Below are 13525 nucleotides of genomic sequence, written 5' to 3'. Positions count from 1 at the left end.
TTAGTGTTCTTGGTGATTGAAGTCACCTGTGATTGGGTGTGCTGTAAGAAGACACCCAATGCTAGGGGTGAACTAGAGAATTTAGGGAAATAACCATTCACCAATGTAACCATGAACCATAGGCAGGCTTGAACCTTAACCTAGGTTCATTAGGGACAAGAGGATAACTAGAACTGATGCTTAGGTCACAAGGTGGATTCAAGATGAAACCATTCACCTCATGCTAGCTCAATTTCAGCTGAACACTATACTTGGAATGCTAGAACTGTTAGGATATAAATCCATTAAGCTGTTGATTCACTTAAGCAGTTGACCAGTAGTTAACTGCCCAAGTGAGAAAGGTAGTTAAAATTCTAGGAAAATCACTGTCTTAATGACCATGAACATGCTATCTAGACCCAACCCTTAGATGCGCAGCAGGCATAGAACCTTCACTGCCATCTAGATAGTCAGCAAGCCTAGAAGCTTGCTGTTGTCTAAGCTAAGGACAAGTACAGGTTTAAACTGGGATGACTAGAGTGAGTGGAAGGGTGGAATCAAGGTCCTAGCACTCTCATTTCTTTACTTAACCTTGCATTGTTTACTGTTTGCATCTTAATTCACTCCAACTGCTTACTGTTTTTGCTTCACTGCCCTTAGCTCACTGCCAACAACATTGGTTGTGTTTCATCACAACCAAAGCTCTCAAAACTGCCTCTTGTTTACTGTCACTGTCACTTCACTGCTTTAGTTTACTGTCACTGTTTAAAACTAGCTTAGGAAAGTCTTTAACTTCAATTACACACCCAAGTCTCTGTGGATCGACTCGCACTTGCACACATTACAACCGATAACCGTGCACTTGCGATTATAACATGTAGGTATTTTCTCTTAGCCTACCAATGACGCATGCAAGTGAGCAACAAGTTGCGCTCATTTAAAAACAAACTATTTCGAACAGGGAGTCATGACATTACGTGCATGATTTTCTGGACTCTTTTGAGGAGTCTAACCGCCTCTGGAGCCAAAAAACCAAACTAACAAAAGAAAACAGAATAAAAACATTCCCATTATCATGACACACTTTCTCATGTTTCACTATCTTACCTGAGGCATCCCTTAGTGCTGCTTGTCTGACTATAAACGTACCATGTCATATGCTACTAACGGAGAAACCCCAGTAAGGTCAACACAGGCGTGCTTCCCGTTGGCCCATACAAAAGATAAGAACATCCGCTGACCTGAGAGTTGATCTCCCTTAATGCGGATCTGTCAAAACATTGACATCCGCTTCTTTCTTTGATGTGATACCGGCTCTCCATAATATATCATACAACATGTCCTTCACATGATCGTGTATATGTTTAAATCCTGGGTCTCCCTTGCAATGAACGACATGTTCATCAAAGGCGTCCAAGCACCCCGTGATACAGGAAGGACAACGTGTATCCGAAGGGTATAAAGGGATCATCAACCTGTATTTAAGAATTGTGCGAACGATACTCCACATGTTATATTTTATGTCCAAGGCCCTCCATGGGAATAGAGAGGATGAAACCCTGGGTATGTTCTGCCTGAAGGCAGCCGAGAACTTCTTTCTGTCTATCAGACAACTCATAAACTTTGTCCATGTCTTTAATAACTTTGCAAAAAAGCGCACTTGCCAAAGTACTTTGGGCTTCAGTGGGTGCGGTGTCCTTATTGGTAAAGTTGGTAAAGTAAAAATCGATAAAAGTTTCTTAAAGAGTCTTCAGAGATTTGTGAAAATTGCCATCCATGCTTGGGATGCCTCACTAGCAGTATATAAGACGAGTCCTCCACGTCTAATAGGTAAAGAGGATAACTTCCATTGAAGATCTCAAAAGAAAGAACCTCCACATACCACAATATCCTCTATCACCTCTCTCAATCCTCTATCAAATATCTTTTCCGCCTCATAATGTTAACTGGTTGACAAATACGAAGTCCAAACAACAATTTGACTCATGCATGTGCGTAAGAGTAATAATTCACTCTAAGGATCCCGAAGTTTTGATAGAACATGCATCAGCTCCACTGACTATTATGCTCTCCTAATGTCGAGTCCCTTCACAAACCCATCATTTAGACTGACAACCCCTCTTAATAATTTAATCTTTTTAACTGATCTTGAGATTTCAGCAGGAAACATTTCTTCGTTTAACTTCTGTCCATCACAATAAGGACAAAAAATGATGCCTTCTTAATATTTAGTATAATCCCAGCGCAGGCCCCTTCGTCTGGACGACCGTAAGTGCCTTTGCCACTTCTACAGTGTCACCAATAATAATACCATCGTCAAGGTACCAATCTTGTAAAGACAATTTACATTGTTCATTTATCTTTGCTACAAGCTGATGGAGCACCAAAGAAAATAGTGATGACCCTAGGGGGTCACCTTGTTGCACTCCTGCAGAAAAATAAATGTGGTAGTCTCCCACCTACAATCTCGCAGGTTAACCATATAGGTATTATACCCATGGAAATATAGATGAGCATATCTTACGCACCTCAAGTAGCATAGTTTTTCGGTCGACTAGATAGAAAGCATTTGTGAAGTCCACACTTAACATGGTGAGGCTACTATCTCTAAGGTGTTTACCGAAAAACCTTCCCACGGCGTGCAAGATTGCCTCCGCACCTCCAGAGACACCTACTCCAAACTGAAATTCTTGTAGGTATGCTTCCATGTCCTTACCTACCCCTTTCATATCCACTTTTGATACGAGCCAACGCCAAATCGTCCCAGCAGCAATTAGACGAATGGTCTTCTCCGACTTGAGCAGGGACGGACCCAGGATTCTCTCTTGGGTAGGGCTGGATTGTAACAGTCGATAATGCGGTTGAAGGGCGCGGTAATTTTTTTTGGAATACATCACATAATTAGTGGACAAATAGAGATCTACCCGTACAATACTAAATAGGTAGGGAAATAAAAGTTAAAACGAACACAAATAACAGAAAAACAAAGTGATTACCAAAAGAAAAGAAAGTAGGAGCAGAAAGGTAACATGGAAGAAGATTATTTACTATAAACATGACTTAAATTTTGATCATCTCATAGTATGGGCTAAAAATCACATACAATTGACTAAATACAACTAACATGTGGGCTAAAGTTTAACCTAAGTTTATACATTAAAAAAAATTTACTCAAAAATTAGGGACGGGCTATAGCCTCCTTTAGCCCCTTGCTAGGCCCGTCCCTGGTCTTAAGAAGAGGTGTTAAGGGTGTTGATGCAATGTATTATGTAAGACTAAGATGTCATCTCCCACCGAGCCACAAGTTGACAACCATTTTTACCGCCTCGAATAGATTAGAAAAAACAGTGGAGCCCTCCCCACAAAAGGCGTCTAGGATATGTTATGCTCGAAGACCTTTCCTTCCACACGAAGTTGCTTTAGGGAACAATTTAATACGTCTTAGGGTAGTTCCCTCTTCTTCCAACAAAGGCGCTTCCTGCAGTGGAATGATTGGTTTCCGCGGAGAAGGAATGCATGAGTGTATCCTTCAAGCTTTGTCCTTGTATTCACATTGTTTGGTGCTACCCCTAATGAACTAATGGCTTTAACTGCATCCGTGAAATGGTCATTTGCTACTTTGCACAAACAAGTAGTAACATTAGTACCAAAGCTACCGTCCTCTTCTTTGTTATCATCATTCACAACACAAGTTGTCCTTGGTATCGATAATACCTCCCTTAAGATTTTGTATCCCACCAGGTTCACTCCAAGTTGCCAACGCTTTGAGGATTTATTTTTGTCGAATTGATTTACGATTCTAAGATTTGCACTCCACCTTACCGTTAGATCAAATGTGCAAACCCCTTGCTCCTAATCTCCCCATCTGGGCACCGATGAAAATCCTTAAAAGGTCATACCACGACCCCTTACTCTCAAATTTGGAGGTCATTGAGACACTGTATCGAATAGGAGAAGTACTTGTAGCTTCAACAAGACCTAACTTCATTTGGATTGCACACCAGCCAGGTAACGAGTAGTTTCCGTGCGGAACCAAGAACAAAAATCAAAGATTCATGAAGGAAACTGTACACAAACAAAACTAACAAAACATAAGAGGTGCGAAAACTCTAAGAAACCGCGTTCACATTGATAGAATCGATACGAGAAACTATAAAAAAAACAAGCACGTTGAACAACCAACACCACCCTAACACATTGAGATGATGGTGGTGGTGGTGGTGGTGGGAGGGAAGAAGAAGGTGGTTCAGGCGTTATTTTATGGTGGTTTCAGGTGTTGTCCGATGTTCAGAGAGTTGGTCTAGGCGCTGTGAATTTTTGATTTTTAGATTTGAAATTTAAAACTCCCGCCAAAACTGAACTGTCTCTGTTTGTCTCGAACATCTCAATGAAATAATAACAAATATGGTTTTCTTTATTAGACTTCAGATTCAGATCATACTAAACTCTCCCTCTTACTCTCTAAATTATCTCCATATTAATTTTTAGTATGATTTTGTTCTTCGTACGCAGCAAAAAGATCCCCCTCCACGAATTATTAATTTTTCTTTCTTTAACAGCAGATTCTTGTTTACAATTTATTTTTATCAAATACATTGGAAATGATACTTGATTTTAGGATTTTTGTTGTGGATGAGCTGACATGTGTTGAAGAGGAAAATGATTATTTGATCGATACGAAACATCCCGAGTTAACATTAAATAATCGTCTCACGTACAGATCATATAAAATTTTGAAGTCATTATCCAAATCAGCTAGCCTAATAAAATCTTGTCTCAAAGCAATTGCAACCATAAGCATCTTAAAGGTGGAGTTCCATCTGGTATCTACATCTAAACCAACAAACCTTGCATCAGGAAGCTTAACTTGGGCAATATCACATTCAAATCTCTCTTTCTAGCCTGACTTGACTTGACATATTTCACACGCTCTCTAATTGCATCTATAAATGAAGTATCTACTTTCATTCCACATAAGACAATCAAATGTAATACATGATTGTACACCTCATTTGGAACGAATCCCCATTAAGAATTAGACAATCTTTGCTATCAAGCCATGACTTCAGATTTGCCATCATAACATCATTGGATCTAGCATTGTTAGCAGCTACATCAAAAGTTTATTATCTATATTCCAATCTAGATCTACTGATTTCGCTACAGATACTAGAACTTCTTCAGTATGTGATGATGTCACTAAAATGTATGCTAGAGTTTTGTTAATAATTTTCCAGTTATCATCTATGTAATGCATTGTCATACAACAATAACCATTTTTTGTATGCTTACATGTCCACATATTTGTTGTTAAACTACATTTAGATGTTATTATGTCAAATTGTTCTTGTAATTGCAGTTTGAACTCAGCTGTTAGTTTCATGATATCATCCCTAACTATATTCCTAGTGTAAAGCTTAGCAGCAGGATTCAGAGACTTAACAAACTCTCTAAAATATGAATGCTCAACTATAGTGATTGGATAACCATGCTTAGCAATCATATTGGCAACAAGTATCCTAGTTGCATTTGTATCATACTTCCAATTAGCTAACTTAGTGTGAGCATTACCTGTTTTCATTGAAGTAATCTTTCTTTGTCCAGGCTTATTCTCTGGCTTTTTTCTGCAGGTAGCTAAATGAGACTTCAAGTGTATAGTTCCTTAGTTACTTGGTGCTTCAATTATCCTCTTTCGATGCTTGCATTCAGCTATAAGTATCCCAATCTCCTTCCCATTTGGTAATTTCTTCTTTCCAACTTTTCTCTCAAAATCAATCCATATATCATACCTTGTTGAATGTAGTTTTTTATTTTCTTCAGCTACAAATGGATCTTCCTCTACTTCTACTTCTACTTCCTCTCTGTGACGAATCGTAGGTGTAACAACAACAAGTGTTAAATTAATTCCTGAACCGCTGTGCGTTCTGGTAATTGTGATGCCATTGAAAGTGAGTGATTGATCGAGGAACCAACATGGTTTGATGCCCTTTCGCTTTGGGATATGATTAATTTCACAAATCTGTAACTGAGATGCCATAATTTCAGAAACCCTAAATTGAAAAATTAAGTTTTTAAGATCGAAATTGAACTCAAAACAAATAGAAGAAGAAACCTTAGTTTAATCACACATGATTGAAATAGAGAAAAAGATGATTTTCACCGAATTGAGAAGAGAATGAGTTTTCAAGAGGGAAGGTGAATTTTTTTTCTATCTTTTTCTCTCTTTTGTGACGACTGAATGAGAAGAGAATGATTTTTCTGCAAAGGATGTAGGCTAAGTATAGTAATTTGCACGTACAATACACACGTTATCGGATATAAGGCTAACAGAAACTTCCTTAACCGGTGTCATTACATTAACAGACGAGTATCTGATAACCTTTATGTCGGATATTAGCCCAACGACAGCCCTACGCAATTAATGAATGTATTTGGTTTTTTCTTCAAAAATAAAATAATTGTAATTGATTTGTTGATGAGGACGTGTCATCGTCTGTGTAAGAGGAGATTTCATCCATAAAACGGGTTCCAAGACGAACTGGGAATAAGACTAGGATTTTCACCTCTTTCTTTTCTTCTTACTCGTTCTCATCAGATCACAAAATTCGTATTTTCACCTAGCAATCTTAATTACCATGAACAATACTACTACTTTGCGTTCTCAAAACCATGATTCTTATCATCAACAACGAAGAATCCCTAAATCGAAAGGTAGAAGAAACCCTAAAATCGATTCGGAAGAAGAATTTTCGTTGTCAGATAATGATGTAATTGGAGAAGCAGCTTTAAGTTGGTTACATTATTATTTTAAAGATGATGGAGCTGTTGTTCATCTGTGTTCTAGACTACCTGGAGGTCATCTTCAGCCTACCTCTAATCGAAACCCTAACCATCAACATCGACCTTCCCCATTACAGGTACCAATATTATTTTTGTGTTGAGTTTATTTGTTCATAATCTACTTTAGTTTATTTCCTTGCAATTTTACTTTTGGTGAATAATGTTGCATAATTTGTGAGTCTCTAGGAGAGGGAAGGCAAGGAAAATATGAATACTGTTACAACTGCTATGCGTCAAAGTCTCCGAGTAGCCGCCAATGGCGCAATTAAAACCACTGACAAAAGATACTGTGCTACTCTTGAACAGGTTAGGCTTCAATTTTTAGCTGTTTTTTGGAATTTACCATTCAATTTTACTATGTATGCTTAACTCGTTTAGCTTATGTTCAAATTGACAGGCTATTGATGCAAGAACCCGTATAGTGTTGTTGAGAATGCTGAATTGTGCTGTCATTGATGACATTAATGGCTGCATTGCTACTGGGAAACAAGTAGGCGTCCTACACTGATATACATCTTTTTTCTGATATTCTCAATGTAGTTATTCTGATATTCATAAAATTATTTGTCAACAGGCCAATGTTTATCATGCGACAAAACATGATGGTCAAGAATTTGCAGTAAAGATCTATAAAACTTCAGTTATAGGATCCAAGTAAGTCTGTCCACTCATCTTGTTTTCGTTAATCAGGAGTCCTATTCTATGCCTAGTAATACCAGATATAGAAGCTTGATTTACCCGAAAGAACAAGCAATAAATCTCGAGCTGCAATATTTTTGTTAATTCATGAAAGAGTGATGAAAAAAGTATGTTGATCATGATGGGATTTTTTACTTCAGGGACAGGGATCGTTATACACAAGTGGATTATCGTTTTAGGCATCGTTACCGCAAGCACAATCCCTGGAAAGTGGCTAAGACTAGGGCTGAAAAAGAAATGAGTAACCTTATGAGGTAAAGCAACCCTCACATATCTTTTTGTTTCTTTTAGTATGATTTTTAATGTTTATAGACACTCACTATATATCTCCGTCAGATTGGCTGCTTTATGGTTGTTGGTTCATAACCTTCAAATGATGTCTAGCTAGTTTTCCTTTGCCTCCTTGACAGAAATTGTAACTGTGAGGCCTAGTACTGCATATATTTAATATGAAAAAGAAAATATTGTCTCTATAGTGTAGGATTTATGGTGTTACTTGTTAAAGCTCTCTATGTTCTGAATCCAGGCTAAAGGCAGCAGGGATCAGGTGTCCAACTCCAATACATTTGAAGCTTCATGTGTTGGTTATGGAATTCATAGGTATGTTTTCTTCTCTTAGGTTCCTCTTGATTAAAGTCCTTACGGGGAAAAGTTTCTTCTGTCCACTTTGATTGGTCGAAGTGCATCGAGACCTTCAGTTATGGCTTCAATTGTTCAGCTTATTAGTATGTAAATACCACCAAATGCATGTGAATCTTCGTCCCTTCCAACTGTTTGGTGTTTCTGGACATTTGGTTTGAAGATATTTTTTTTTATTTTTTACAGGAAAATCAGGGTGGGCTGCTCCTCGTCTCAAGGATGCAAATCTGTCTCAAGACAAGATGCGTGATTGCTATGTACAGGTGTGTCAACATCCTTAAAAAGTTATGGACTCCTCAGAATACCTGTTTGTGTTTGATTTGTTTTCATTGTTATGATATCTTAAGAATATGTACTCTTTGATGAAATGATCAGGTTATTTTGGTGATGCGGAATTTATACCAAAAGTGCAAACTGGTGCATGGAGACTTGAGCGAGTATAATATACTCTACCACGAGGTTGGTCCAACGGCCTATCTTTTCACTGTTATCTATTTATTATTTTTTAATCATCGATATGTTTTCCTTCCAAATTTGCAGGGTAACTTGCACATTATTAATGTTTCCCAATCTGTGGACCTTGACCATCCTCTTGCGTCAGACATCTTACGTCAGGATTGCATTCGTGTTTCTGTAAGTTGGTTAGGATTCAATTTTCCTTTGGTTCTGCATATAAACAAGAAGTGATGTTATCAACCCAATTTTGTGGTGTAGGATTTTTTCTGGATGAATGGCGTGGGAGTTATGACCATGTGGGAACTGTTCGATTTCATAGTAGATTCATCTATTACTGATGAATCTGTGGGATGTTATTTAGAAAAGGTTTGATGCTCCATCATCCATATTATTATGCTCTAACACCCTCAACCTGTCATAAGTATTGTCTGGCTTAATGCATTTTCAATGGTTACAGATGCAACAGAAGATTTTGTTTAGGGATAGTTTGACGTATGTGGACGATAGGAAGGTAAATAATCTTGAGCCAAGATCCTTGTCAAGCTTAACAAAAAAGTCGAAAACCTTACAATTTTATCTTTTGGCTTATAAGATGTTCAGAACGCTTGCTCAACAGAAGGACGCCGAGGAGGATGTTGACATGATCATGGATTACCAGGATGCCATGGATTTGACAATTATAATTCCAGAATTCGAGGAATCTCTTTTGCCAGGTCAAGAGCAGTTGCGGCTACTAATGCAGCCAAATAAATGGAACATAAATAATATCTTTGAACGAACAGACATCTCAACCAGCAGTGGAACAGATGAAAATGGCGATTCTAGTGATACACAGGAAACACTCCCTGCAGATAAAAAAGCAGCTCTAAAAGAGAACAAGAGAGACCGTGCTTGTGTTGAACAGGTAAGGACATTTGTTTAGGCATATAATGTTATTCGCTATTGAAATAATGTTCTTACTTGAAATAATGTTCTTACTATTTACATTTAACTCTTTGACTTATGTTAAATTAACAGGCCATTGACATTGATTCAAGAACTCGTATGGTGTTGTTCAAAATGATGAATGAAAAAATATTTGATGAGATTAATGGCTGCATTTCTGCTGGGAAACAAGTAGGCGTCGTATACATCTTTTTTCTGATATCTCAGTGAAGTTCTTCTCCTTGTAAAGTCATTTGTTGCCCCTTTTATCGATAGGTCAATGTCTATCTTGTGTCAAAACGTGATGGTCAAGAATTTGCAGTAAAGGTCTATAAAACTTCAGGATTCAAGTAAGTCTCTTCACTCATCTTTTCAGCTTGTTTTTGCTAAACATGAGTCTTATACCTAGAAATACTAGATTAATATAAGCTTGAGTTAACGGAAGAAAAAGCAAAAATTCTCGAGTTGAAAAATGCACAAATTTAAGAGAATTCTTTTAGCAAAGAGCAACCGAATATTACTGTTTCTTTGCTCACCTGCAATCTCTTTTGTTATTTGTGAAAGAGTGATGAAAAAAGCATGATGATTGATTTTTTCCATTGCCACTTCAGGGGTTTTAAGCAGGGTGACTGCAAGCAGAATCGCAGAAAAATGGTGAAGACTAAGGCAGAAAAAGAAATGAGGAACCTTGTGAGGTAAAGTTAGCAGCAATCCTTACATCTCTTTTTTTTTTTTAATCTTTATAGACTCTTCCTATATATTCCCGCCAGATTGGCTACTTTATGGTTGCTGGACAGATGCACTTTTTATAACCTAAAAAAATGACACGTAGTTAGTTTTCTTTTGCCTCCTTGACTGGAATTGCAACTGTGAGGCCTAATACTGCATATATTTATTAGGAGAATGTTTTTTTTGTCTCTGTAGTTTATTAAGACCGCAGTATAGGATTTGTGAGGTTAAAGCTCTCTATGTCCTGAATTTAGGCTAAAGGAAGCAGGGATCAAGTGTCCAACTCCAATACTTTTAACGCTTCCTGTTTTGGTTATGGAATTCATAGGTATGTTTTCTTCTCTTAGATTCCTCTCGAGTTGGGTAAGACCTGATTAAAGTCCTTCATGGTAAACTTTCTTCTATTAATTTGGTTTGAAGATTTTTCTTTTTTTACAGGAAAATCAGGGTCAGCTGCTCCTCGTCTCAAGGATGCAAATCTATCTGAAGACAAGATGCGTGAATGTTATGTACAGGTGTGTCTACATTCTTAAAAGAATATTGCTCTTCAGAATACAAGTGAACGTTTTAATGTTTGTGTTTGACTGTTTTCCTTGTTAACTTATTGCCGCCAAAAATGATGTGAAATTAAGTTTGTATTCTTTATGAAATGATGATCAGATTATTATGGTGATGCGAAATTTATACCAAAAGTGCAATCTGGTGCATGGAAACTTGAGCGAATATAATATACTCTATTACGAGGCGAGTCCAACAACTTATCTTCGCATTGAATTATATATTTTTTTTATCATCAAGCTATTATTTATGTTTTCCTTCCTAATCTGCAGGATAACTTGCACATTATTGATGTTTCCCAATCTGTGGACCTTGACCACCCTCTTGCGTCAGACATCTTACGTGAGGATTGCATTCGTGTTTCTGTAAGTTGGTTTGGGATTCAATTATACACCTACTGTTTCCTTCCTTTTTATATATAAACAAGAACTGACGTTATCAACCCAATTGTGTCCTGCAGGATTTTTTCAGGATGAATGGCGTGGGATGTATGACCGTTTGTGAACTACTCGAATTCATAGTAGATTCATCTATTACTGATGAATCTGTGGAATGTTATTTAAAAGAGGTTTGATTAATGCTCAATCATCCATATTATTATTGCTTTAAGTTTAACCCCTCTAAACATTTAGAAAGCATTGTCTGGCTTAATGCATTTACAATTGTTACAGATGCAACAGAAAATTTTGGCTATGGGAAATGTGTTCCCCGTGGTTGATAATACTGCAGATTGTATTTCTGGGAAGGTAAATATCTCACGTCATGATCCTTTTCAAGCTTAGTTAAAATTCGAAAACTTCCATATCTTATTGGTTTTGAGTCGTGCATTCCAATGACGCATGATCAATCGAAGGGCGCCGTGGAGGATGTCAACGGGATTCCAAGTGGCCAGGACATCAGATGTTTGACATATCCAAAACAGCCCAAGGAATCAGACATAAATGGTACCTTTGCTGAACAGACCAACAAGTTTGGAGCCATATCTGGGCCAGATGAGGAGCAGCAGGAGGCACCCCCCACGGACAAAAAAGCAGCTCGAAAAGAGAACAAGAAGAAAGTCAAAGAAGAGGAGGAGGCTGGCAAGAGTACACATGGGACACTCCCTGCAGACAAGAAAGCTGCTCGAAAAGATCACAAAAAGAAAGTCAAAGAAGAGAGGAGAGAGGCTCGCAAGAGTTTAACTTTACAAGATGTGATGCGAAGAAGGTAATATTAGGATTAGCATAGACGGAGCTGTGTGCTTCTCCTGGATTCAGGGCCTTAGAATTTGACATCTTTTCTTGAAGTATTGACATTGTTTTGTTTGTAAAAGAAAAGCAACAGCATGTTGATATCTATTGTGGTAGAGAAGGAATGTCAAAGACAAGTATTCAAGAATCTACTCATGGAGTATTTGCCACTAAATTTCTGTACAACATTGGCTCTAGACAGATCAGTTTCTCGAGTGGAGGAAAATGTTGCATCTAAAATTAGGGAAATAACAGTATCTTGTGCCTGTTGGCTGTAAATAATACTTACCATCACTTTTCCACATGAACCTTCCAGACCTGATATATTAGATGGCTAGCTCTGAGACTTTCTCTTAGCTAGTCAAGATTCAAGGTTTCACATATCAACGACCAAGTTTTATTGTACCGTGATTTAAAGTTGAATCGGCCAAACTATTTGGCGCCGACAAATGGGACCTGATATATTGTAAAATTTAAAGAAAATCTGATGGGAAAATGCCGAATGAATTTCCACCAAGGTTATGCGCACGGTTTTCTTTAGTTGCCTGCTCATGATTTCCAGTGCTGTTCCAACTTTTTGGATGCGTAAGAGGAGATTAGGCTTCATACATACAGTTCTGTTTCTAATGAAACAAAAAATAAAAACCAAAATGAACCGAGAGACGGAAACAAACACTAGAGCAGAAAGAAGTACTCGGACAAACATAAGCATTTTTATTTTTCTCCCTAACAGCAACTCCAATGGAATTATATATCAAATTAGCAAACTTGCCCGTTCAACACCTACAATAAGACTGGCGAACACTTGACGTGGATGGGTAAACCGATACGTCTCAGGTTGAGCTGAGCTTCTCAACCTGATACGACTGCACCAACTTGGGCCGAGGCCTGACTCAAATCGGGACAACCACATCAAGTTAAGCCCATCATAGGCTCAACTTGAGCAGATAGCTTTTTACATTTTAAAGTAAGTTTAGTTGGTTTTTAAATTATATAATTATATTTAGAGCCACTATCAAATTTTATTATTTAATTTATTAAAACATGTCCCATGAAACCACAAATAAATATTTACAATAAAGCCACATTAAAGTTTGCCTAAACCATACAAAATATTATAAGGTTTCTGAAAGTGAGTTTCGAGAGATTGAGCACGAAGAGTCTTCCTAAACCATACAAAATATTCGTTCTTAGGTCAGTCTTCGAGAGAAAAGCAGAGATGAAGAGAGGGATCATATAATTCTAGGTTTGAATACGAATTGCTCTGAGAATTTGTGAGAAAGTTGTGTTTAGATTTGAGAAATAGAAGACTATATTTAGCTGTCTCTAATCTCAGGTCGTTGTAGATATGGATTACTTGCCATACACAACACTTATCATGTTTCTTCAGGAATAAATAGGTATAAACTAGGCTGAGTCGTTTATAACTTTATTCTACCGTCTTTGTTCTCTTTTGCAGTGAGAAATTCCCT

General features: G+C 37.6%; 1 protein-coding gene across 1 annotated transcript; it reads left to right on the top strand.

Annotated features, from left to right (window-relative positions):
* The first annotated feature begins 6492 nt into the window (after positions 1 to 6492).
* Positions 6493 to 12355, top strand: LOC113326748 (serine/threonine-protein kinase RIO1-like). Its single transcript, XM_026574404.1, has 22 exons — positions 6493 to 6896; positions 7006 to 7125; positions 7217 to 7309; positions 7394 to 7473; positions 7659 to 7772; positions 8045 to 8118; positions 8344 to 8420; positions 8533 to 8616; positions 8698 to 8790; positions 8872 to 8979; positions 9071 to 9124; positions 9206 to 9517; positions 9631 to 9729; positions 9814 to 9887; positions 10149 to 10232; positions 10521 to 10594; positions 10705 to 10781; positions 10927 to 11010; positions 11097 to 11189; positions 11285 to 11392; positions 11496 to 11570; positions 11678 to 12355. Exons 1-22 carry the CDS (start codon positions 6615 to 6617, stop codon positions 12032 to 12034), a joined length of 2616 nt encoding a protein of 871 aa, XP_026430189.1. The 5' UTR covers positions 6493 to 6614; the 3' UTR covers positions 12035 to 12355.
* The last annotated feature ends 1170 nt before the right edge of the window (positions 12356 to 13525 follow it).

The sequence above is a fragment of the Papaver somniferum genome, unplaced genomic scaffold (genome assembly GCF_003573695.1).
Source record: "Papaver somniferum cultivar HN1 unplaced genomic scaffold, ASM357369v1 unplaced-scaffold_10, whole genome shotgun sequence".
Classification (NCBI taxonomy): Eukaryota; Viridiplantae; Streptophyta; class Magnoliopsida; order Ranunculales; family Papaveraceae; genus Papaver; species Papaver somniferum.
The sequence above is the reverse complement of the archived record's forward strand: the minus strand, read 5'-3'. Positions and strand labels throughout refer to the sequence as shown.